This window comes from Fistularia commersonii, chromosome 4 (genome assembly GCF_037954325.1).
Source record: "Fistularia commersonii isolate RoL2024-O1a breed Wild chromosome 4, RoL_Fcom_v1.0, whole genome shotgun sequence".
In the NCBI taxonomy this organism is placed as follows: Eukaryota; Metazoa; Chordata; class Actinopteri; order Syngnathiformes; family Fistulariidae; genus Fistularia; species Fistularia commersonii.
In genome coordinates, this window is record NC_141287.1 from 6734613 (window position 1) to 6761292 (window position 26680).

The 26680-nt window shown below is 41.5% G+C and overlaps 1 protein-coding gene across 5 annotated transcripts in view; it reads left to right on the forward strand.

The window, feature by feature from the left end:
* nalcn (sodium leak channel, non-selective) overlaps nt 1-26680 on the forward strand; it is a 70215-nt gene that overhangs the window by 7132 nt on the left and 36403 nt on the right. For all 5 annotated transcript variants that reach the window (XM_086144938.1, XM_086144937.1, XM_086144935.1 and 2 more), the window contains 9 exons: nt 20-103; nt 204-343; nt 460-588; nt 3005-3156; nt 4372-4514; nt 4785-4889; nt 7352-7438; nt 18721-18852; nt 23070-23237. In XM_086144938.1, the coding sequence (XP_086001064.1) occupies nt 20-103; nt 204-343; nt 460-588; nt 3005-3156; nt 4372-4514; nt 4785-4889; nt 7352-7438; nt 18721-18852; nt 23070-23237 (1140 nt within the window). The remainder of the gene's footprint in view (nt 1-19; nt 104-203; nt 344-459; nt 589-3004; nt 3157-4371; nt 4515-4784; nt 4890-7351; nt 7439-18720; nt 18853-23069; nt 23238-26680) is intronic.

Sequence of the window (26680 nt, forward strand, 5' to 3'; positions counted from 1 at the left end):
TGTCCTTTCTTCTGCACAGGGTGACAACTCCTATGTCAAAGACCGTTGGTGTATGTTTGATGGATTTATGGTGTTTTTCATCTGGGTGTCCCTGGTATTGCAGGTATAATGGAAGATTTTGACTTATCATTTTTCAGTCTTTTGTCACATAGCTTAACATGGCTGGCATTAAGTTTTCAATTCTTCACCCCTCATCGTTACAGGTGTTCGAAATAGCAGAACTCGTGGATCAGATGTCTCCTTGGGGAATGCTAAGAATCCCCAGAGCCCTCATTATGATCCGGGCCTTTCGGATCTACTTCCGCTTTGAGCTTCCTCGCTCCCGCATCACCAATATTCTCAAGTACAATAGAGTGGTTACTGAACCATTTTTCTAAGTATCATAACTATAATGAATGGATAATTGAGCATGTATAACTCTATGACTTAAATATGCCCATATTCACTCTCTACTTGCAGGCGCTCTGGGGAACAGATCTGGAGTGTGTCGATCTTTCTGTTGTTTTTTCTTCTGCTGTATGGAATTTTGGGTGTTCAGATGTTTGGAACATTCAACCATCACTGTGTTACCAATGATACACTGAAAGGGTAAAAAAAAAAGCTATTTAATTATCATTCAGGGGCATATTTAGTCTTTCCAGCTTTAATGGGTTCTGTTCTAAACATGACTCTTTTGATGCATTTTATAATGCATGTAAGGAAAGCACAATCTCCAAGCATAAAAAAAGGATTTTAACGCTTGCATGAAGATTTAATTGCTTAGTCTGCAAAGAGTAGTTTGTATAACTCCAAACAAATTCTGTTCTGTAGTCACATATATCACTGAAAACAGTTCTAAAGAAATTGTTTCATTTTTTTAGTGTTTGAAGAGCCTTAGTAGTGCTCAATGACTTGAGCCAGTCCATTTAAGAAGGCAAAAATTAATGGATTATTGCCATTCTTTTATTGATAGTGACAAAAGAGATTGGCCTTTTATTTCTATTTTTAATGCAAAATGTAATATGCTTATTTTTCTTTGCTACGGTAATGCCATAGTGGGGTTGAAGCATGCGTCATGTAATGATTCACTTAATGTGTAGTGATGCAGATAAGAGGCATTGCAAGCAGTGTCTGTTTGTTTGGCTTTCACAGAAGGGCTTTTCTACTTTATTGTTGTAAAGGTTTTCCCACTTGTATATTTTATCATGCAGCAATACGCTTTCAAGAAAATAGTTGCAGTCAGATGCAGATTGTGCTGGAATCAATTGTCAGTTTGTCGCAGGGGTTGCTTTCTAAGAAGTGTTTACAGAGGTGTTTACAAGTGGCATAAATAGTCACAGATGAGTCAGTCTGAGGACTCAGTCCATGTTCTTTCTGATTAGATAAGAGGGCAAATTTGGTTATTGCTTTAACAAATGCCTATTTAGATGAACGAAACCCATGACAGTGCTCAATTTTGTGTAATCATCTCATTAGAAATGATCAGCATTGTAATTAGGATATAGTGTAAAAAGATACCTGGATGGTGAGGAGCTGTATGGGGCCTGAGGGGTTTCACAGAGTTTGTGTGAATACAGTATTTAAAATCCTTTGAGGATTTGGGTTCTTTAATTGTGTTTGTCATTTAGTAAAGGGTGATGATAAAGTGCTACATAGAGTAGGGGGAAGTGAACAGCACGGATAAAGCCCCAGGCTATAGCAAGAACATTAACTCTAATAATTAAAATCTTCTACATTGTCCAATCTTTGTATGGAGTGCATTCATTCTCAGCGACTTCCCATTTATCTTGCTTTACTGATAAGCACTTAAGCACCCAAAGGGCACTCTATATTGATCAATGATTAGAGAAAAAGAAAGCACAGCGGTCTCACAGTCATATTTGCGGCATCCTGTTAAAATGATCAAAATATGGTTGCGTCTCCCACCTCCCCATCCCCCATCTCGCCTATGCATCTAATAGGAAATTCTAAAATATGTCAGACGTGTCTAATCTTTATCTGCTGAATGCCCTTGACACAAAGTCAAAGCTCTCTAGTTGTTCACACCCAGGGGATTTCATGGATGCTGGGAATAGAGTCATGGGGGGAGATATTTTCCAAAATATATATTAGAGGAAAATGGTTTTGGATTTGTAAATAAAGTTTTTTTTGACTTAAGGATGCCAGGGCTACTGCATCTGACCTCACTGCAACCTAAAATCCACAACATGAGTTGCATTCAGAATGAAGTAAGAGCTTCTTAACTGGTGGACAATGATTTCCTCATCGCAACAGTATAGTAATCAATTTGAAGTTATAAGTTCAAAGAATATTTTATTCTTATTATATTTTTATATAACACAAATGTATTCATGGAATTATGATGATACTATTGATGTACAGGTTTTTTCAGGTGTATAAGAACAGTGATGATTTGGTTTTATAAGAACGTAACGCATTTTTCATTTGACTTACAGACTTATTAATGGTATGCTTTAAGCAGACGTTAGGTTTCTCTTTTGTCATAGAAAAAGTAATTTCTTTGACAAGACTAAGTGGGTTTCATTCTGCCCTGTGTGATTAGCTTTATCTAGATTTGCCGCTATAACTGCCAACACCTTTTGTGATGGTGCATTACATTGTCCCCTCTGATCTTTTATCGCTAAGTAAATAATTAGCTGATTTGAATACATTGTTTTTTATTCCACAAATCAAGCAGTTCTTAGGGGAAATAAACAAACAGGTGGTTAAAATGCAACTAGAAGTCTTAAGGAGAGAGACAATATATACATATAATGTGAAGACATCTTTAACATATGCTTGTGTACATACTCAAAAAGTACACCATGTCATTTTAATGGAAGGTTAATTAGCCCAAAAATAAATGATTAATTTTCAGACATTACGGATTGTGCTGTTTTATATACTATATATTATTGTATATATTGTAGTCATATTTTGTGTAATTAGTGTTAAAGTGTTACATCTTCTATGTGTTGTTATGCAGATAGTTCTTTTCAAACATTTTTTTTTTGTATTTGATCAGCAATGTCACATGGAATAACTTGGCCATCCCAGATACCCATTGCTCTCCTGATGGAGAGGGTTACCAGTGTCCTTATGGCTTCAAATGCATGGACTTGGAGGAGCTGGGCCTCAGCAGACAGGAGCTTGGCTACAGTGGCTTCAACGAACTGGGTACAAACATATGCAGACATCCTATGAAAATGTACATAGCTGTTGGACATGTTCCCAAGTGTTGCCTTGGTGACAATCTCTTTGATGAATAATGATTAGCATGCACTGAAAACTTAAGCAGAATACCAGAAAATTGACAAAACATGCTTTTTGCTCTTATCAAAATATAGTCAAATTGCTGATGTATTTGCTCAGTGAATGAATGAAAATTGACATTTCAGGATGACCTTGATAACTGCTGCCCTGACAGAAGTGACTGTTTTGAGTGACCCAGTCTGCAGAATTGATTACATTAACTCAGTCATTATTATAAAAGGATTCTAGAAATAGCTCATAATTGCATTACAACAAAGCCCGTAATTTAACACAAGATACAATGTGAAACAAAATAATCATCAGATACAAATGATTAATAATTGTTGTGAATAATGAAATGATAACATTATGCAAAGCGGAGACAGACTTAATGATCACTTTAATGGCCTAAAGCTGTAACATTTCTGTGCTCCAGAAATGCAGCACATTAACATACATACTAAGAAATACATATTCACTTTAGATCAATTCTTATTGTAAAGTCTGTCTTCGATATCACCAACAAACTGGAGCATCGTTGGAGTATCTTGACATATATACTGCCCTTCACAATCATGCTGCTGTGCAATGTGATTGTCGGCATTGATGAGAGCATCGTTTTCGCTTTCTAATTTGTCACACTGCGAGCGCAGTGCAGCATCACCAGGTATCCCAGCATCTTGTGTTCGGCGAATTAGTTGGTCGCTGTAATCAATGGCGGAGTATGAATTCTGTCAACTAGAATGGTAGCTGCGCTGGCCAAGGTCAACAGATCATTGCTGCAATCTGTGCTACGCAGACCGTGAAGAATGAACTGTTTATCTGGATAATACTGGATAGAATGAGAGCTTGACAATTGACTCAAATTCATACACTACTTACTGGTTGGTGGCACATTGAATGGAACTGACCTATCAGCATTATACCTTCAATTTATTTATGATGGAATTGTTCTTTATGTCATTGGTGACGCAAACACATTACTCTCAGCATCAACAAGAGCCTGTCTTCTGGAGAAGAGGTGCAAAGTGTTTGTCTCTTTCCTTGAAAATTGATTATCTTTTTAACTCAATGACCCCTATTAACACTTATTTTCATGTACCTGTCTTTTTTTTTTGACTGCTATGTCTCTCTGTTAAGGTACAAGTATTTTCACTGTGTATGAAGCTGCATCACAAGAGGGCTGGGTGTTCCTCATGTACAGAGCTATTGACAGTTTTCCCCGCTGGCGCTCCTACTTCTATTTTATAACTCTAATTTTCTTCTTGGCGTGGCTTGTCAAGGTTAGAGCCTCTGTCTCTCTACTCTATGATAATGCTTTCAGACTTTGCATTGCATTTGTGAATAGTAGAACATGTTTTTTTTTTTAACTGATGTCACTAATCTTTAACCTTCATATGTAACATTCCATTTATTTCAAAACATTTTTTTGATAGAAAGAGAATGGATATCATTTCAGTGTTTGTGAAAGGAAGCAAAAAGAAGCACCAGCTCATTTACCAACGGGTATCCAAAGAGGTTGATTCAAGCCCTTTCACTGGTTTCTTTTACAGAATGTGTTCATTGCAGTCATTATCGAGACGTTCGCTGAAATCAGAGTTCAGTTTCAGCAAATGTGGGGATCAAGGAGTAGTACCACATCTACTGCTACAACTCAGGTACATTTTCACACAAGCCTACATTGACAGGAACTATTTTGTAAATAAGCCTTTTAAAGCATATTTCTGACCGGTCAATATAAAGAATAGATGTATTCTTTCATCAAAATGTCTTTGGAGGTTCTCAATCGTCCAGGTTTTGATTAATTCTTGCTAAAACGTTCTTCTCACAGCAACTAGACTTGTTATTCTTCCCCTGAAGATGTTTCACCTCCCCATCGAGAGGCTTCTTCAGTTCGGAACTGAAAAAGCATCTCAGAAGATTTTGACAAGAATCTTTCATCAAAGTGCCTCGAAAGGTTCACAGTCATTAAAATCACGGTCAATTCTTGTCAAATCTTATTTTGACAACTTGAGTCGGTTTCTTCTTCCTCTCACTCAAGACGTTTCTTGAGGTCAAACAGATTGTGGAGAGTTTCCACTATCTTAACTGCTTGGGTCGGGGCCTTGCAAGGGTTTGTTATGTTACTGTTTGTGCAGATATTTGCTTGTATGTGGATGCTGTGTCACTGTACGTGTCGTGATCTGTTTGTCATTTGTAGAATAAAGAAAGGGTTTCGGGGGGACTCCTCAACTGAGTTGGAATTTGAATAGGCAATTGTGAGGCTAATGCATAGAAAAGTGTAAAATGGGAAATAGAGCACTTGTATTTGGAACTGAACATTCCTGATTCGATTCCTGGCTCCTCCTGGTGTGTTGAAGTGTTGTTGAGCAAGAACCTGAACCCCTAACTGCTCCCCTGGTGCTGACGGACGGCAGCCTTTAGAAGTCTTCAGAGGACAGGCCCTTGTCCTTAAGGTTTAAGGGGACGACAGAGTCCTTTCCTGAAGCGCTGATTCTCTTGTGTTGGGTCATCCATAAGTGTAGAGGTAGATTTTGATAAAAGTTGAATGAAACTTTGACCAGAGGTCAAGTATGAATTGAAGCCTTTTCTTACATCTAAAGAGAAAACTGAAGGACCCATAAACAAAGATATTTTTTCGTTTCTGCTTTTAAGCTCATGTTTTTCTCATGCTTGTTTTTGTGTATGTTTGTGTTTAGCCTCCCGGGACCCAACCCACTGTTTATTATGCGTTTTTAATTTCTCTGAGATGTCTGTGATCAGTATTACTCATATATATATATATATATATATAAACTCAGCACTTCTTTTAAATTAAAATAAGTGTATTTCCTTTTTTTTATCTTTCTCGCTTTATTTCATTTTTTGGTAAAAATGCCCTTGCATGCAGATGATGGGGTGTTTCTTTACTATCAAACACTATGGAGGTCTGGTGAAGGCACAGTGTTTATTTTCAATATCCTAAAATTGGCTCTTCCCAATAAGCAGCTTTAAGCTTTTTATTTACTTTATTTGGTTGTTTTTTTTTTTGTTTTTTTTTTTGTTTCAGAATCAACTGTGAAGGGTTTCCAATGATTATTTCTTAAATTTTGCTTTACAGTTTATCCAAATAACTCATGAAACAAGATTTAGAAGATAACGTTCACATTGTTATCTCAGGCATGAAGGAATTGAGAATGATGCACACATTTCCACTTGTGACTATGGAAACAATTACCTTGTCGTGCCTCTATCAAAATTAATTGTACTCACATCATCAAACCTCATTCTTTATTCTAGATGAGTGGAAATTAATTAGCTGTGGTATGATAGTAACTGTCAGTCACAGAAGGGGAAGTAGTTTGTGCTGCCATCATGTTGCTAAGTGGGGAGAGGAAGATTTCCCGAACAAAACAACCAAACACTGTGATATAAATAATGAAATCCATAAGAACTAAAAAAAAAACAACAAAGGTTGTTAGAAATTAGCTGAAAGACTTTTAAGAAAATCACTTAAATCTTAGATTATGACCAGTAGCCTAGAAAATAGGAAGTATCTAATGATGCATTGAGGAATGTCCTGATTATGTGCAGGAAACAACCAAACAATAAGCTGTGATTTCATTCAATTACCTGGAACTAATCTGCTTATTGTTGTGGGGAGACTCACTGGCCTTGTGTTTACTTTATTACAGCTGAAACCAGTCTAACCTAACAAGCTATGGAAGTATCAGCTGGTAACAGAGATTTAAGTATGGTGATAAATGAATAAGGCATAAACAAAATACTTGCTAGGTCTTGGTCAGTAATGCAGGAGAGGTTGGAAGCATTAATGATTCACTTATTTTGTTTTGTAGCGAAATTATTTAATATTTTAAGTGTTATTGGGGATACTGTTTTTTCTTGTGTCACATCCTCAGGCCTACTAGCTCTAGTTATAATGCTGTTTTGCATGGCTTGGAAACTGTGCTTGTTATGCCTACAGCTTATTTACTTATTAATTTATTTATTTTTGGCTTCAGATGTTTTATGAAAATGTAGCCAAAGGGTAGGGCTGTGTATTTGATTTTAGCCGTGCTGCGTGTGTAGTGTCTGTTTTAATTGTGTGTGCTGCACCTCATTTGCCATCCTTGTGCCGCAGATGTTCCATGAAGATGCTGCTGGGGGATGGCAGCTTGTAGCTGTGGACGTCAACAAACCACATGGCCGGGCGCCTGCCTGCCTCCAGGTAAACTCACTCTGCATTTGATACGCTGTTGAATGCACGTTGGCACAGACACCCACATGGAAACTGGTTTACTTCTCATATTATTACCATTTCTTGAACTATGGCCGTTCCACCAGGCCTTCTACTGTTGAAATAAAGAATTACCAAACGCCATCCATCTAACCAGCACCTCAAAGACACAACCACGCCTCGCCGTGTTCTTCAGTGTCATACCACTAAATAATGCGATTTAAAGAGGAGGCTAATGTTTGATGCAGAGAGCTGCTTTAATGTTGTTGCTTCAGTGATAAATTACTTTTAAATGACGTCTACATGATGGACACTGTGCGATCAGTGCGATCCAAATGCTTGTGCTTTATAGATAAGCTCAAAGCCACAGGGGTTGCTTACAGCTGGCTCCTGTTGATAGCAATGTGAGGTAAAAGGCTGGACTCTTGCTGCGAAAGACTGCTAATAGGTTCGGCTGCTGTAAGAGCGACGGTGGCCATCTACAATGCTGTCATGGAGTAAATACTATTCCAAATAGTGTCTCATCCAAAGAGGGATGAAACAGGACAGGGGCTGTGGAAAGAACACCATACTTTGAAATATGCAGTACTCCCTTTAAAGTGCCCTGTCCCCCCAGAGCCACATTGTCAGTGGGGGGAAAGATTTAAAAAGAGGGATAACCGATAACCAGAGGGATAAACACAGCTGACTTCCCTTGGCGTCTGATGCTCTTTTACGTGTAACCCCCAACCTGCCTCATCTGCGTCATTTGCTCAAACCAAAATTGGCTTTGGGCTACGTTCAGAATGACATGGCACATGAAAAGTAGGATCTCCATTCCAAAAAAGGTGCATGTTAGCATGTTGCTTTGGTTGCCCAACATATGAAATCATTTTTGCAACATTAATGACAACATTTCTCCTCTTATCGTCATTGTATTTCAAAGAGTAAAAAAATAATCTGCATGTTTTTTTCTTTTAGTCTTCTTTTCTTGAACCTTAAGGAACATGCTCTAGGTAATACAGTTTCTCCATAAAAAATCGTGCTCTTCTCACTGTTTTGAAATTGTGGTGTGCACTTTTCTTCTACTTCTGTGATGCAGAGTATAAGTAAGGGGGTATAGTAAGTTATATAGTAAGTTTTTAAAACAATAAAATGAACAAAGAAACAATTTATCTAAATCCTGTTGTCATAGATAGCTGTGTAAATTTTGGAAACTCATTTGTTCAAGCCAGTCTTTAATCATAATTAATTAATAGAAAACATTATTTGTAGATTTAGGAGAGAGATATCAATTTTTGTAAACCAATTTCCTCTGGAATTTGATGGAAACCATGCTATTATTTTCTTTGCCATCGAAAACGAATCAAACACAAATGAAGAGGGCAGACATGAGTGGGCCCAGTGTATGGCCAATTTTCCCAATTTTTATGCATTCTTTTTAGGCATCCTCATTTAAATTTACCAAAATATAGATGAGAAAGAATTGACTTTTACCATATTACTGTATAATCATTGTACCCTGAACCATTCAAACGGTTTTCTTCATAATGTCAAATTTAGAAATCCTCCAATTGCTTCATTTGAGTTGTCCAGTTTTAATGGTTTACATCCTTATTTGAACTTATAGTGATTGGATGCGCTGGCTTCATGAATTACAACATTTTTTTAATAGAACCACAACAGAGCCATATTTAATAGAACCATATTGTTTTGCGGTTACTATAAATATTTTGATTGATATTGAAATTCCAATGCCACTGGCAAGATCAAGGGAAATTTGCATGTATTATTCATTTTAGATTATTAATGTAATAATTATTTGCATTTTCCTTGAATGGATTGTATCGTTGTAAGATAGTCTTGAGAACTATTTAGAGAATGGTTTATGGATGGGATATTGCAAAAAGATTTAATTTAAGCTGGAATTTGGACACATAGCTTGACAAATTTAATATCCCATTTCTACAGAACTGATCACTTTGATAAATGCTGATCAGTGTCTGTCTTCTGCAACTGAGCCATGAAAACTGACAACAGGGAAAACTCGGCTCAGCTGTCCTTTGCAACCCCAGCTGTCAATACGTGGCGGTGCTGTGAAAATGAGTACACGAGTGCTGCCATTACAACTGATGCATATAGTGGCTTGCTGCTCTAAATAAACCTCAACATTCTGGTTCTTTTTCCAAAATGGCTGAAGAAATGGCCCAAGTTGGAGAGAGAACCTCACGGCACATTCACCGACTATTCCCTCTCTTATCTTTCTTCAGTCAAGAATTGATTCGTAATTGACTCCACTGTTTATTTTGGCAAATGGATACAATTACGCTTGTTTGAGCCCTGCTGCATGCTAAGCTAAACAACACTGCTTAATGCTTAACCTTGCGAAGCATGCAGAAACATGGGAAAACGCTGAAATACAATTAACCTTAAGGAACATCAAGGCCAAATAGATCTTTTTTTCACAGCTCCAAGCACAGTTTTTTGACTTCAATTTTTTGACTTAGAGCAAGTAGTTGTTGCCTCAAGTTGTTGCCTTTTCTGTGAAAGTTCCTTCTCAAAGAAGCACTTGGATTTTTACTGTCACATATTTCAGAAATGATTGTTTTTCTCTTTATTTTTCACAGTTTGAAAAATTGGAAAGCAATAACTCCAAGTATTAGTTAGAGCCAAGTAATTAGGAATCGTTGTTCTCTGCAGCATTGTTTTCACTATTCTTACTGTGTTCTAACACGTGGACATAGTAATGAACGACAACCAAACAAAATCGACACACTGTTATTTTATTTCAATTAAAACCTCTGCTCCTCATGGTACAATCAGTCATGCTTCCATTATGAGTCACACCTGAGCTAAGTCTTATTACAATTGTTTGAACTTTAATCCTCCCTTACAATTCATATTACAAAACATGGATACATGACAATTATCAGATTGTTAAATGAAAAAGAAAGCCTGACAGTATTTAAATTCTGTCTCATAGACACTGTTCCAATGTGTAATATTCTACATGAAACATGAAAATGCAGATGACTTGTCTTATTACTGTGTGGGATGACCTTTGTATAATCAGAATAATGCCTCCCCAAAAACACAGTCCTTCGCAATTCACTGGTTCTATTTGTCATATTACTCGAATCCATTTTCTCTTGGCAAATACATATTAAGTTTCTTTTCGCGCTACAGAAGAATGGAGTGCTGCCAGCTGAATGGACAGGTAAAACAAAGACCCACAGCCTGCTAGTGAATCTGAAAGTGGACTGGAAAATGAAGTGTGAGTGTCTGCTCTGCTCTCCCTGGTTTCAAAATAATTGGCCGTCACATGATTAAAATGTTTCAGAAACGGCGGGTGGGCGCTATCTCTAGCCAGGCGGCATGTCGGTGTCTGACCCACACCTGCCACACTGTCTTTAAAACCTCTATGTGTGTGACTGTTTTCCTGATCTGGCTGTTGATATGCGTTCGTTTGTACTGTGTGTTTTGGGCTGCAGCAGTAGGAGATAACACATAATTGATTAACCACCTGCTCTTTTTGGAGATGGAGAGGAAGCTGTCTTTGCCCCTGAGGGGGGGTGAACCAAAATAGCCCTCAAACCAGACAAACTGTGTTTTTCTGAGTTTGCTCAATAATTATATTTTTCCTACAGTGACAGCCCTCAAATACTCCCCATTTTTCGGTTTCATCGATTGCCATTATTGTATTTTTGACCCAAATTTCCTGAAAATGGCTTGATTAGCCGTGACCATGGAAGCAGGCTTAAAAAGTAATTTATTCAATGCATTCTTCTCCTAGTTTGAGCTTGTCCTTTGAGCAGCATGACAATGACACTTTTAAACCATATTCATGTGCTTTGACTCGCAGAAACTCATTTCTTTTGAATCCGTAACAAAACATGAGATTTTTTTTTTCTGTTCTGCCAACTACATCATATTTGACATTTACATATTTTCCCATCTTCCCCTGAATTTTTCACTGACACATGATTCCATGTCTTTTTCTGCCAGAAAAAGTTTCCACCAGTGCCACATTTTTCTGTCTCATTTCACTCCAAACATTAGTTCTAAGGATTCTCGGGTCTTTTTGGACTGCTCAGTTGTACTTCTGTGGTAGCAGTATAGACCAGAGGTTAATGAAGTGTCCTGGTTCTACTCCCTGCAGACCTGCTTGGCTAATTAGCTCCTAGTGATCTATAGTATTATAATTACATCGCAGACAGAAGTATTGGCCGCTGTTTCCAAAACATAGTGGGTGAGCTGCCGTGGTGGAGGGGTTTGTACATTCCAGTGATCCTGGGAGCTATGTTTTCGGTGGCTTTATGCCCGTGGAAGGGTCACCCAAGGCAAACTGCTCCCAGGTAAGGGACCAGACAAAGTGTGGCTTAGAAGACCCTTCATGAAGAAGAAAATCATTGGACCCAGTTTTCCCTTGCCTGGATGCGGGTCACTGGGGCCCCACCCTGGAGCCAGGCCTGGGGATGGGGCTCAGTGGCGAGCGACAAGGTGGCCGGGCATTCACCCATGGGGCTCGCCTCGGAACGACATGGGTTCCTCTTCTCCTCGGCTCAACACCCACAGGAAGGGCCAAGGGGGTCGGGTGCAGCGTGAGCTGGGTGATAGCCGGAGTGGGGTACCTTGGTGGTCTGATCTTCGGCTGTAGAAGCTGGCTCTTGGAACATGGAATGTGGGGGAAGGAGCCCGAGCTGGTGAGGGGAGCGGGAGGCTGAGAGATTCCGACTAGATATAGTTGGACTCAGCGTGGGGTCTGGAACCAGGCCATTCGAGAGGGGCTGGACTCTTTTTTTTTTTTTTTTTTTTTATTCTGGAGTTGCCCCCTGGTGAGGCACCAGGCTGGTGTGGGCATATAGATTGCCCCCTGTCTCAGCGCCTGCACGTTGGCACCCAGTGGACAAGAGAGTAGTTTCCCTCCGCCTTCAGGTTTGGGGAGGGGTTCTGACTGTTGTTTGTGGCTATGCACCCAACAACAGTTCAGTTTACTCACCCTTCTTGGGATCCCTAGAGAGGCTGCTAGAGAGCACTCCTACCGGGGACTCTCTCATTATACTGGGAGACTTCAATGCTTACGTGGGCAACGACAGTGCGACTTGGAGGGCGCGATTGGGAGGAATGGCCCCCCTGATCTGAATCTGAGCGGTGTTCTGTTATTGGACTTCTGTGGCTCGGGCATCTGGTCAGGATGCCCCCTTGACACCTGCTGGGGGAGGTTTTCTGGGCTTGTCCATCTGGGAGGAGCCCACCGGGAAGACCCAGGACATGCTGGAGAGACAATGTCTCCAGGCTGGCCTGGGAATGCCTTGGGGTTCCCCCAGAGGAGCTGGACCATGTTGCGGGGGAGAGGGAGGTCTGGACCCCACTGCTCCAGGTGCTGCTGCCCCATGACCAGACTCTGGATAACCAGGGGAAGATGGATGGATGGAGGATGAAATTCTTTAAGGGTGCTGTCATAAACTCTATAAAACCCCACTGGAAGAGGAAAATATTTTTGCTAAATTAAGAACGTACGGTCGAGTTATTCAATGTTTGCATGTTGAATGCAGTTCAAAACTGAAGGAAATTACAAATGTTTATCCACTTTATGTAATTCCACATTGCCTTATTGGTGCTAAACAAGTAATATAGCTTGTGAAGTTCAAGATATAGTGATGGATAATACTGTGTGTCACTGGAGGGATTTGAGGACCAGTAAACAGAACCCTTTTTTTGACCTTTACCCCCCTAAGCCAGGGGTTATTGATTCATTGGGACCCTCTCCCCACCTCCTGACCCCCCCACCCTTCTGATCCTTTGCCCTGCAGATTGTCCTGGTGACACCACATTTTAAGCTCATGCACGCACACACAAGCAGTCAAGGTTAAAGTCAGTTTGTGTAGGTGTCGGGGGGCAGAGGGAAGCGAAATAGCTGAAAGGAAGGAAATGAGAGCGAAGCGCTAGGATGACAGTGAGAATATAGCAATATCGTGTAAAGGTCGACAGTGAGATAGAACAACATTGGGACGTAGCTGGGTGGTTAAATGTTGATAGGGCAAAAAGGGAAACGGACTAGATGTGACATTTTATGAGTGTTCATGAATTTGAATTGGCTTGCAATCAGCTGTATTGTGAGTGAAGATGAGAAGCATCTTTTAAGAGTAAGACACAGAACAGGGGCAGACATTCCAAAACATTGCAGATGATATTAAAAGTTGAAGCCATCAATGTTTTATTACGGTCTGCTTTTCGGCAAGAGACATGAATTGACCCACTATGTGGCTGTAGTAGAACAACCAAGAACGCTTTTACACACTGACCTCTTCACAAGCACTGCATTGAATTAGCTGTCAACTCTTTTCAAAAACAACTTTACTGTTCAGCACTTTGACATCTTATCAGCCTCTCTACCAACCCTGATTTGCATAATTTGATGACTCTTTGTAAAATGATTTCCAGTCAAGCGAAGTGAGGAATCTCAGTAAACACATGAAAGAAAAAGTGTAGCAGGAATTGGCGTGAAACGTGGCACAGGCTGTTAGTGACAATTCCTGTGTGAATCTTTCTATATCTTGCCAGCTCTGTGCACATGTGCTCTACTCGTCTCATGTACCAGTGGAAAGAGCATTTATCTTCTTTGGCAGTGTAAGTGAACAGACAGCAGGAGAGGATGCAACAAACGGTCTGTCAGTCTGGTGATGTTACATTTGCAGCCACTGGAACGGTTTCAAGTATTATGTATATGTACACAGTCTGTGCCTATACATATATATATATATATATATATATATATATTTGCACGCATGCACAGACAGACAGACAGAGATCCCTGATGATTGGCATGTATCTCTCTGCTAATACCCTAATAGAGTTTTGTTACTCTTATATGTACACTGTATGAAATTGACAACAGCCAGACAAGAAGGTTAAATTGCTTCACTGATAAGAGTTTTACTACTGTGTTATCATTTTTTTGGTTTGTTTTATTGATTTATGTATTTAATCTATATATTATATCAGCGTTTTGCAGTAGAGATGGCATTAAGGGTGGAATGCACCATGTTTGGTGTCAGGAGGATATAAGCGAAAAAAAAAAATTCCCCATCTTCGAACAGCTACCTGGAGGAGTTTGCAAGTCACAGAGATCACCAGGAGTTATGTTGTCGGGGGTAAATAGGTCCTGGAACAGACAAAACACGGTGCAAGAAGACATGTACGTGGGTCACCGGGGCCCCTCCCTGGAGCCAAGGAAAGAGACGGGGCTCGCTGGCAAGGACTCTTTTACATTCTGGAATTTTCCCCTGGTAAGAGATGCCAGGAAGTGTGGGCATTTTGATTGACTGCATCTCGATTCCTACATATTGGGTTCATCCCAGTGAACAAGAGGGTAGATAGCCTTCCCCTGCCTTCAGGTTGAGAATGATTTCTGACTGTTCTGTGTGCCTATGCACCCAGCAACAGTTCAGACAACCCACCCTTTTTTGGGTCCCTAGAAGGGCTGCTAGAGAGCACCCCTTTTGGGTAGTCCCTTATCTTACAGGGGAATTTCAATACTCGAGTGGAGAGTGACAGCGAGACCTGGAAAGGTGTGATTTGGAGGATCGGTCACCCTGATTTGAACCAAAGTGATGTTTTGTTTCTGAATTTCTGTGCTCGTCATGGACTGTCCATAACCAACACCGTGTTCAGACGTAAAGGTGTGCACTTGAGCTTCTGGCACCAGCACACCGTAGGCCACAATTCAATGATCTACTTTGTGGTTGTACCATCAGACTTGAAGCTGCATGTTCTGGACACTTGGGTGAAGAGAAGGGCAGAGCTGTCAACTGATCACCACCTAGTCGTAAGCTGCTCCGATGGCTGGGGAGGATGCCGGTTCTGGAGGATGCGGTCAACACTGTGCACAGGAGTAGATGGTGGGCTGCTAACCGTTGGACAGTGGACCAGTTGTTGAGGTGATCCATTTTGGTAACCTCAGGATTGGGTCTTTGCTTTTTGTGGATGATGTGCTTCTGTTGGCTGTTGGTTTGCTAGAGCGGTTTACAGCCAAATGTGAAGCAGTGAGGATGAGGATCAGCACCTCCAAATCTAAGGACCGTGGTTCTCAGCCGGAAATGGGTGGAGTACCCACTTGGGGTTGGGGAGGGGGTCCTGCCCCAAATGGAGAAGTTCAGGATTCTGGGGGTCTTGTTCATGAGTGAGGGAGGGATGGCACAGGAGATGGACAGGCAGATCTGTTCCCCATCAGCAGTGATGTGGAAAGAATGGAGCACAGATGATGTCAAAAACCGTCATGAATGTCATTCCACTCGGTTACAGGTTTAAAAAGGTCTGACTAGTGTTTACGCCTGTGTGCTAAATACCCATCCCTTTTCTTTTTTAGATGAGTGATTCCCAAATGCTGAAAATAAACAATACAGCTAAAGTCAGGACCTTGAGAAATTCAACCAATTCATTCACACATTCATTCACTCTCTGTTCTCTGTCAGGTAGCCTCAATTCTCCCCCTGCCTCTATCCTGAGAATACACACAGGCGCACACACCCATACAACACACACTCCATTCAGCCCAAACACCCATGGGGGAGAGCGTCTGGTTGCTGGAAATGTCAAACTGCTTTGTCATGTCCAATTCCAGTCAGGAAGCCTAACTACTGTGTATATGCATTACAAAAACACCCATCCCTGAGGCCAGTGGCTCAGCCAGGGTGGACCATCGCTTGAGCCTCAGACAATAATATTATTTAAGATTTCTGACAAAAATGAACGATATGCCGCATGTAGGATTGTAGAATGTAAGATTTTATGGCAGAATTGGAGTACTGTTTGCATTATTCTGGAATCACTCAAAACCAAAACTGTTGCTTACAATATGTTGCACAGATTGTAGTGGTTAGGTTTCTTCACATTTTATGTTGTTTTAAATTTTACGGTTATCAACATGTACAGTCGGAGCATCACTTAACAAGCCATCAGAGATTTGCTCCACTTTCTTGCGTATTTTTAATTTGGCGAGGCCTCTCGCTTAATCCCTCAGTATTGTTTACAACAGGGAACATGCGATGGTTCTTCAGCTTATCAACCATCACGGTGACCACAACATTGAATATTCTCACAGCTGGTCCAAGAACAGGATGTCCAGCTCTTGGTAGTTGAATTTACAAAAAACATGTTAAAAGGGACAGCCTCTTCAAACAGTGATACTGCGTTAAATGTCACTCCTCTGATGGAGAACTTAGTCTGTATGCCGTTTCTGTAAATGAGAGAAAAGACATCATAATAACAGGTATTCTGAAACAAAACCTGAGTGAGTCTGTAAAGTGTTTTCACTTTTTTGCTGATTTTCAGCACAAAGCTATATTATGTACCACCTGATTTTACTCACAGTAATCATACACATTACATGCCCCTTTTAGTACACCAAAAAAAACCGATGTGTTATTTTCTTTCTAGAATGCACGCATGTATGTATGTATGTATGAACAGGAAGATCGGGACGCTGATTCAAATTTTCATTGCAGCCAAATTGAAGAACTGGGTGTATGATACCAGTCTTAAACCTTTTTTACTGATATTTTTATCCATAATTATTTGAAATACAAATACATTGTGGGTTAGTTGGCAAAGTGGGTGCCCTCCGATTGGATAGTTGGCGGTTTCATTCCGAGCTCCTCCAGTCTGCTTGCTGAAGTGTCCTTGGTTAAGACAATCAACCCCAAATTGCCCCTGGCAGTCTGATTAGTGCACTGATTCCATCAGCGTGCGAGTGCATATATGAATTATTGATTAGGACCCAGTGTGAAGCACTTTGAAACCAAAAGGTATGGAGGGGCTATATAAGTGGTGACCATATAGATATTTGGCAACTCTTAAATGCAATTCTGCTAGTACTATGCTTGAAACATGTGCTAAAAAACTGTTTGCTGCAATTTATATACATTTATTACAGACTCAACCATTTGTATTCAGTTTTAGGAGGGCAAAAAAATCCTGCACCTTTTTCTCTTTTGTAATGTTGAATGTTACTCATGAGGGGAAAAAGTAAAGGTAAACACCCAATACTTTAAAAACAAGAACCAAAATAAAACCAAGCACTTGTGTGCTACTTTTAGTTGAAAAGTCATTTTTGATGCACTGAACAATCAAGATTCTTTATTGCCCTTATTTGATGAATAACAACATTTTGTTAGTAGCTTTCAGCTTCAGAAGCCACAGACCTTGAGATAGGCACACCACTTGAGCTAAAACACATTACACTGTAACAGCCTACCATGAATTGGAAGAACTATAAATAGACATAAACAATAGCACAGACATAAACAATAGCAGAATTGTAAGTCTTAAGTCCTATGTCTATGAAAGTGCAAAAAAGACAACACAGTAGTTTTTTATATAGTCAGAAGCCTAAACCACTTAGATGTAATGCTCAATTTACACTGCGTATAAGTTAAATTTCCTTATCAAGGTTACAAAAAGACCAGACACAATTTATTTCGTGGTTGGATGGCATTGTTCCCATTTCCCAATGATGAATTTGATTTTACCAGCAAAACCGCAAACACTGTTCATCAGTCTTTCAGCTTCATCTTATTTTTCACTTTCTTCAGTCCTTCCCTATTGCCAATCTCACACACAAGTCTTTTTAGGGCGACTGATTCCGCCTACTCACAAGCTGTTCTTTCTTCCACATACATGCAGTTCAAGGCTGTGATAGATCTGTTATATTGTTTCCAAAAGAGCGCACAGTCATACGCTGTTTGTCTAGAAGCGAAATTAGTATTTTGTCCAGCTTCTGTTTTTTTTTTCTTTTTTTTTTCACTGCATCACATTTGTTTTTCTAGTCATGGTTGTTTCCATCACATGTAGTTGTAGGCATTCATTGCTATTGCTACTTTAATGGGAAATAAAACACCCCATTCTGTGTTTGTTTCCGGTGGTTCAAATATGCACTGATTTTTCTGTTTGGATGGATGCTTTCAACAGCTAGTGAATAGATCCTGATTGCTCTGAATGCCGAGTAGTTTGTTCCCATCTTTTCATATACAGTACAATATATGGCTTGCACCTCCATTTGGAAATGCCTATGCTACTGCATATACTGGCAATCTGTTTCTGTCTCTTTAGCATTTGCCGTCCAGGTTGAGATCTCTGAAAATAAATTTACTCAAATATATATACATATATAAATAACAACAAATGTCTCTTGAGCTTTAGCTTTTGTAACATGTTTTAAAATGTGAACTTCATATGCTCCTCTCTCTTCTTTCCACAATTGATTTAGATTTTAACTGACCAATATGTTTCCACAGCAACTGATGCGATCCTCTGTGTTCCACATGTTTATCCTGAGCATGGTTGCCGTTGACGTCATAGTGGCTGCTAGCAACTATTACAAAGGCGAAAATCACCGCAGGCACTATGATGAGTTTTACCTAGCAGAGGTGAGATTTTCTTTGAATTTCTATTTTTTTAATGTGCCAGCGCAACATTGAGCTATATCATTGTCAAATATTGATTTCCCATATTGCTGCTGTATAATACTCTAATTAAAATATGAATTAACTGAGCATCAGGCTTTGATATTTATGTCCCTCTTGTTACATGGTGTTAAAATATGCATAAAGCGCATGTGACACTGCAGGTGGAAAATCAAAAATCCAAGCAGTATGTCTTTGTTGTGTCTTTGCTTTTTTTTTTTTTACTGAGACATATCCCCACCCACACACACATGCACTCACCAACAAATGCACACACTGCTGAATGGAAGTGATAAGAAAGGAAAAACACACAATATCCCCTCAGTCTCTCCATCCATATCCAGCCATCGATCAGCTGATATCCTCCTATCTCTGAAAGCCGCGCAGGGAAAGGCTGTTGCTGACCGCCAAGTTCAGAGCTAAATAGGAAGTACACGTTTTGCTAGGTTTGCCAATGCCTGCGTCCCTCTCTCACTCAGTATTTACTAAAGATACCTCAAGCTGTTCCCTTTTGTGACATTTCCAGACTATTTGTAATAACAGTATCGGCAAAGATTTAGCTGAACTGAGTTTATAGTACGCTATTAAAACAGACCACTAACTTTGGTAGCATTAGGCCTGCCTGGGAGCAGTTAGGAAAAAATAGGGCAACCAAATGACCTTAATCAGAGATCAAAATATATTACCTTATTTTCCCAGGGACTGAAAAAGAAAAATTTACAAATAAACCAAAAGATCAAGTATTGGCAATGTTTGATGAGGAAACTAAGAGGCCAAGTGTCTCCTTGAGCCAGCCTCGGCGGAGCACAGACCAGTGTCTTCCTGAGCCAGTCCCAAGCCCTGATAAATGCAGAGGGCATCTGGAGTAAAACATTTGCCAAAACCAAACATGAGAATCAAACCTAATAATCTCATACTGGATTGATGGAGGCCCGGGTTAAGAGAGACCGCCATAGGTATCGACAACCGACAGGCTCAGCGGAAGTTGATCTACTTTGGGTCGAAGATGGAGAGGAGGAAGGCGTTTTTGGAAGCAGAGAGAGAGGAGGAAAGGCCAGAGTCTGAGTGTAAGGACTTTGATTATCGGGACTATGACAGGAAAAGGTAGAGAGTTGGTTTACATGATGCAGAGAAGGAAGATGGACATACTGTGTGTCTAGGAGACCAGGTGGACAGGTAGTGAGACTAGAAGCTTAGGAGCAGGTTTGAAGTTGTACTATCATGGTACTGACCGGAAGAGAAATGGAGTTGCACTTATCTTGAAGGAGGAGTTTGCGAGGAATATTCTGGAGGTGAATAGAATGTCAGATAGACTTATGAGTCTGAAAATTAGTGGCTATGTGATGTGAGTTTGAGGAAAAGGAGAAGTTCTGGAATGAGTTCGATGAAATGATGCAGAATATCCCCAGAGGTGACGGAGTGGTAATTGGTGCAGACTTCAATGAGCATGTAAGTGCAGGCAATAGAGGGCATGAAGAAGTGATGGGCAGATTTGGTATACAGGATAGGAACCCAGAGGGACAGATCGTAGTACACTTTGCAAGAAGGATGGAAATGGCTCCAGTGAACAATTTTTTCCAGAAAATAAAAGGAACATAGGGTAACTTATATGACCAGAGGTAGGAGCACACAGGTAGACTACTTCTTCTATAGACAAGGTAACCTGAAAGAGATCAGTGACTGGAAAGTCGTTGAAGGTGAGAATGTAGCATAGGATGGTAGTTTGTAGGATGATTCTGGTGACAAGGAAGGTCAAGAGGACAAAGGCAGCACAGAGGACAAAGTGGTGGACGTTGAAAATGGAGGAGTGTTGTATTGTTTTCAGAGAGGCGTTGAGAAAGGCTCTGGGTGGTTAGGGAGAGCTTCCAGATGACTGGACAACTAGAACTAATGTTAATCAGGGAGACAGGTAGGAGAGCATTTGGCGTATCATCTGGAAAGATAGTGGCTAAGGGGATGGAGTGGGAATTGGTAGTGGAATGGGGTATTGCAGGAGTATATACAGAGAAAAAGATTAACAAAGAAGAAGTGAGACACAGAGGGGACTAAAGAGAACAGACGAGTACAGGGAGGTACAGCGTAATGTAGATAGGGGTAGCAAAGGCAAAACACAAGGCATACGATGACTTGTATGCTCGGTTGGACAGTAAGGAGGGAGAGAAAGGGCTATAAAGGTTGGCAAAACAGAGTTAGAGATGGAAAGGATGAACAGCAGGTCCAGGTGATTAAGGATAGAGAGGGAAATGTGTTGACAGATGCTAGAAGAGTGATGGGAAGATGGAAAGAGTACTTTGAAGAGTTGATGAATGAAGAAAATGGAAGAGAGGCAAGGACAGAAGAGGTGACTATTGTAGACCACAAAGTAGCAGAGATGTAAGTGAAGTGAGAAAGGCATTGAAGAGGATAGGAGGCGGAAAGGCAGTTGGTCCTGATGATATACCTGTGGGGGTATGGAAGTGTCTAGGAGAGGCGGCAAAAGAGTTTCTGGCTAGATTATTCAGCAGGATCTTAGAAAGTGACAAGATGCCCGAGGAACTGAGAAGAACTGTGATGGTGCCCATCATTAAGAACAAAGGGGGTGCGTAGAATTGCTGCAACTACCGAGGGATAAAGTTGATAAGCCATACAAGGAGGTTATGGAAAAGAGTAGTGGAAACTAGAGTGACAGTCAGCATTTGTGTCAGAATTATGGCTTCATGCCAAGAAAGAGTATTACAGATGCAATGTTTGCTTTTGAGAATACTAATAGAGAAGTACAGAAAAGGTAGGAGGGAGCTGCGTTGTGTTTTTGTAGACCTAGAAAAAGCATATGACAGTGTGCCGAGGGAGGAACTCTGGTACTGTATGAGGAAGTATGGAGTAGCAGAGAAGTATGTTGGATTGGTGCAAGACATGTATGCTAGCTGTGAGACACTGGTACGGTGTGCTATAGGGGGTAACAGAGAATTTCAAAGTGGAGGTGGGGCTTCATCAGGGATCAGCTCTGAGCCCCTTCTTGTTTGCAGTGGTAATCGGAAGACTGACAGATGAGGTTAGAAAGGAATCTCCATGGACCATGATGTTTGCAGATGACATTGTGATCCGTAGTAAGAGCAGGGAACAGGTTGAGAAAAATCTAGACAGGTGGAGGTATGCTCTGGAAAGTAGAGGAATGAAATTTAGTTGCAGCAAGACGGAGTTTATGTGTGCGAATGAGAGGAACCCAGGTGGAACGGTGAGGCTACAGGGAGTGGAGATCAAGAAGCTAGAGGAATTCCACAGAGAGTGTGGAAAAGAGGTGAAGAGATGGGTTAAAGCACGTTGGAATGGGTGGAGAAAAGTGTCAGGGGTACTATGAGATCAGCCAGAATGAGAGATGAACAAGACAGTGGGGAGACCAGCGATGCTCTATGGCCCTGAAATAGTAACGATGAAAAGACAGGAGGCAGAGCTAGAGGTTTCAGAGATGAAGATGCTGAGGTTCTCTTTGGGAGTGATGAGGATGGATAGGATCAGGAATGAGTATATCAGAGGAACAGCACATATTAGAGAAAAGGTGAGAGAAGCCAGACTGAGATGGTTTGGTCATGTACAGAGGAGGGATAGTGAATATATTGGTAGACGGATGCTGGAATTGGAGCTGTCAGGCAGGAGGTCTAGAGGAAGACCACAGAGAAGATTTATGGATGCAGTGAGAGAGGATATGAAGGTAGTTCGTGTATGAAAGGAGCATACAGAGAAGAGGGTTAGATGGAGAAAGTTGATTCACTTTGGCGACCCCTGAAGGGAAAAGCCAAAAAGGGAGGGATGGATTGGTTGCGGATGATAGTGATGAAGCTGCTGCACTTGGTTTTCTCAATGCTGTGAAGTATTTGTCCTTGCCCTTTTTGCTTAAATAACATGTTGACATTGTATTATTAACGCTCATGTAGTTTTGTCAGAAATCAAACAGGTAAACAGGTGTTTATGCATGATCCCTGCTTTGTGTCACACTTAAATGAGGTACAAGTTTTATTGACTATTGTAGCCAATAAAAATGATTAAAGCATAATTTTCATGTATTACAATCCCACAGTTCATGTCTTAATAAAGCTTTTGTGCTTTATCATCTAAATTATTAAAGCACCCTTTGTGCTTTCCTTTGTGTAAAGTTGTTTAGACAAGAAATTAACTCCAATTGAAACTTGTGTTTTTTGCACCAGGTAGCCTTTACTGTTCTCTTTGACTTGGAAGCTCTTCTGAAGATCTGGTGTCTTGGATTCACTGGGTACATCAGCTCCTCCTTGCACAAATTTGAGTCTCTCCTGGTCGTTGGCACCACGCTGCACATCTACCCAGACCTCTACCACTCCCAGTTCACCTATTTTCAGGTACGTATGCACAATTTGTTCCAAGCCAAAATGCATGCATCTATCTCAAAGGACCAAGACGCATTCATGTGTGTAGAAACAGAATAAAAAAACGTTAATTCTATGACAATATCCAGACTTTTATTTTATTTTTTCTTTTACTGCTGAGCTGTGGACTGAGACACCAGAGCATCTGTCATCAAATCCAACGGAATTCAAAATCTTGAATTCCCGTCCAGACAATTTAATTTGATGTACTTCATTCATGAAGTATACAGTTTAGTGTTTTACACATGGATTTAGCAGTAAAAGACGAGTCAATTAGCACATTTGATTGAAAAGGGTTTATAAACCACTGTAGTGTTGCTGTAGGTTTGAAACCTATGAAAAAAATCTGTGAATGGCTGGGTGGTAACAGGACGTCGATGGGTCAATGGGAGGAGTTTGCCTTTGATAACCGCGACTAAATAGACCGTTTGCAAAAGAGATCACCACAATGCAGTCCTGTAAACATTTAACAATTAGGGGGAAGGTTTCTTGGCCAGAGATCTGGACTGGTTTCTGTGCTAGCATACTAAGTCCCTCATTTCTTCACTCACTGTTGAAGAACTTTGAAGCTCTCTGAACTGATGTTTTGAGATATGATTGTTTGTATAGTATTTATATTAATAGGAGAGCCATTTCAAACCTCAGTATGATGTAATTTATGTTTAAGGAAGGTGTGCCTGATGCAAGGACACTCCCGAGGTAGGGCATTTTGACGAGGAATATGAATGGAGGGCTGTGCAGGCATAGGGTTGTCTCCTGGGGAATGTTTCAGGGGTCTCAGGAACTAGGAGCTGGCCAGGGGTGACAGGAAGCAGAGGCTGGGAAGGAGAGGCATCAGGAGTCACAGCAACTAGGAGCTGGTGAGGATGTGCAGGACAGAATGCAGGAGGTAATTAACTAGCAAGGAACAACCAACTATCTGGCACCGAAGGGCTCGTGGTAGGCCCAATACCCTCCCGATCCACCAGGTATTGCCACCCCCGGGCCCACGGATGGGAATTGACATTATGTTGGACGGAGTATGCAGGGTGCCCCCCCCCAAAATCCTGGGCAGGCTAAGGGCACAAGATACTCACACAAACAGGCTTGCGCCTGCACTGACAGCTGTGGTGTTGGACTGATAGATGATGTTGAACCAGGATAGACAAGAGTTAAGACGCTTGGCTTACCGTAGGTAAGCTAGGTTTGTGATCAATCCATATTAGTACCGGATCCTCAGCACCCTCCAACCAATGTTGCCGCTCCTCCAAAGCAAGCTTAATGGCAAGAAATTCCTCTTGGCTGGGCATAACCTATGGGAGTAAAAGGCACAAGAGTGAAGCTTTCCATCAGAGTTTTAGTGTCGGGAATGGACTGTGCCGACCTGTTTCAGAGGCGTCGACCTCAAGCACAAATTCTTTGTGGGGATCGGGCTGGGTGCCTGGGAGAACCTCCACTTCAAGTCCAGGAAGGCTGAGTTAGCCTCAGAAGTCCGAGAAGGTGGCCTTGGTAGAGGTGAGGGCAGTCAATGGAGAAGTTGTTTGGTATGAAGTTGTTCTGTATGAAACAGAATTAGAGCCGAGGAACCTTGGGAGTTTTTTGCACGTTTGTGGAATTTGCTAGTCCAGGACTGCTTTCATTTTTGCTGGGTCTGTACGGAGCTGTTCGCCCTGTAGGGTGTAACTGAGAAAGGTAGTTTAAGGGAACATGAAAGTCACATTTCTCTGCTTTGACGTAGAGGCTCCTCTCCAGCAGCTGCTGCAGGACGATTCTTAAGTGCAGACCATGGTACAAGATGGACTTTGAAAAGATGAATGTCATCCAGATAGACAAACACAGAAAATTTTCATAGTACATAGTTAATCAGGACTTGAAAATGAGCTGGGGCATTTCAAAGGCCGAAGGGCATGACTAGGTATTCAAAGTGCTCAATGGGGATCTTAAGGCAGTCTTTCATTAATATCCCTGGCGGATCCAAACGAGATGGTAGAAGTCGTGGATGTTGAGCTTGGAAAAAACAGACGCACCTTGAGCCGGCTCAAAGGTTGTCGACAGGAGGGGAAAGGGAAACTTATTGATGGTGATCTGAGTCAGTCCTCTGTGGTTGATACAAGGCTGGGGCAATCCATCCTTCTTACCAAAGAAAAACACTGCCCCAAGGAGACATGAGTGGTGGCTAATACCTGTAGCAAGTGGATGTACCTCTCCAGGGCCCCCCTTTCCGGACAGGAAATATTAGAGGGGTGCCTCAGGGAGAAGATTTATTGCGCAGTCATAAGGGCAGTGAGGAGGAAGAAAGAGCGTTATCTTTGCTGAAGACTTGGCTGAACTCATGATAGTCTTCAGAGACAAGTCAACTGGTTCAGCTTTGTCGGGATTAGTGGGAGGCAGACTTGGCTGGATGGCACTCTGCAGGCAACAAGTTAGGTAGATGACCATGATTAGACTGAGCTCAGACCGGTTATGGTGTGGGTTGTGGTGCTGAGCCAGTTTAAGCCAAAGAGCCTTTTTCATGATGGTGTCTGGAAATAGACGCTGAGGGCTTGGCTTTGTGGGTGAGCCGAAGCGTTCAATGGTGTAGACAGAGGTATTGTTTCAATGTTGGATTGGTGGACCAGAGTGTGAGCGATCGGATTCTCTCTCAACGAGTCAGAGTGCAGTGAGGCAGAGTGTCGGCGTAAAAAACAAGATTAGCAGGGAGCTTGAGTAGAGGTATCTGTTCTGAGATGGCCCACCAGCCTTCCTGCATAGCCCCTCTCCTTGGCCGAATGGGCTACAAAATAACAATAACCATAGGATCCACAGTAGAGACACTGGTGGGGAGCTTGAAAAATGTTAGTCCCATGCACAACCTATTGGCTTCTCTCCCTCAGATTGTTAGCCAGAGAGGCCAGTCTATCTAGGGACTCTGGCTCATCCAAGGGAGCTAATTTATCCTTCGAGGAGTCACTGAGGGCATGAAAAAAGGTGCTCTTCAGCATGGGAGAGTTCCAACCAGACGCAGCAGAAAATGTCTTAAACTCAACAGCAGTCAGAAACAGGTCACTGACCCTGTGTGAGTATCCTGAGATTGCGGCTCGGGCAGTTTTGTTGGGATCCTGGCTGAAGGTCAGCTTGAACTCCTGAAAGAATTTCTTGAAGGTGCAACCATAGCAGGATGGGGCCTGGAACCGGGTCTCGGCCCATCTTAGGGCCTTGCTGAAAAGGAGGCCCAGGACAAACAAAATTTTGGCGCTGAAATGGAGGAAGCAATGTGGGGAATGTGGCGAGAAGAGGCGCCAGGGAGTCACAGGAACCGTGTGCTGGCGAGGAGAGGTGTCAGGGGGTCACAGGAACCGTGTGCTGGCGAGGAGAGGTGTCAGGGGGTCACAGGAACCCGCGAGGAGAGGCATGAGGCGTGTGGGGGGGCTTGATCAGCAGAGGTGTTCCGGCACCCC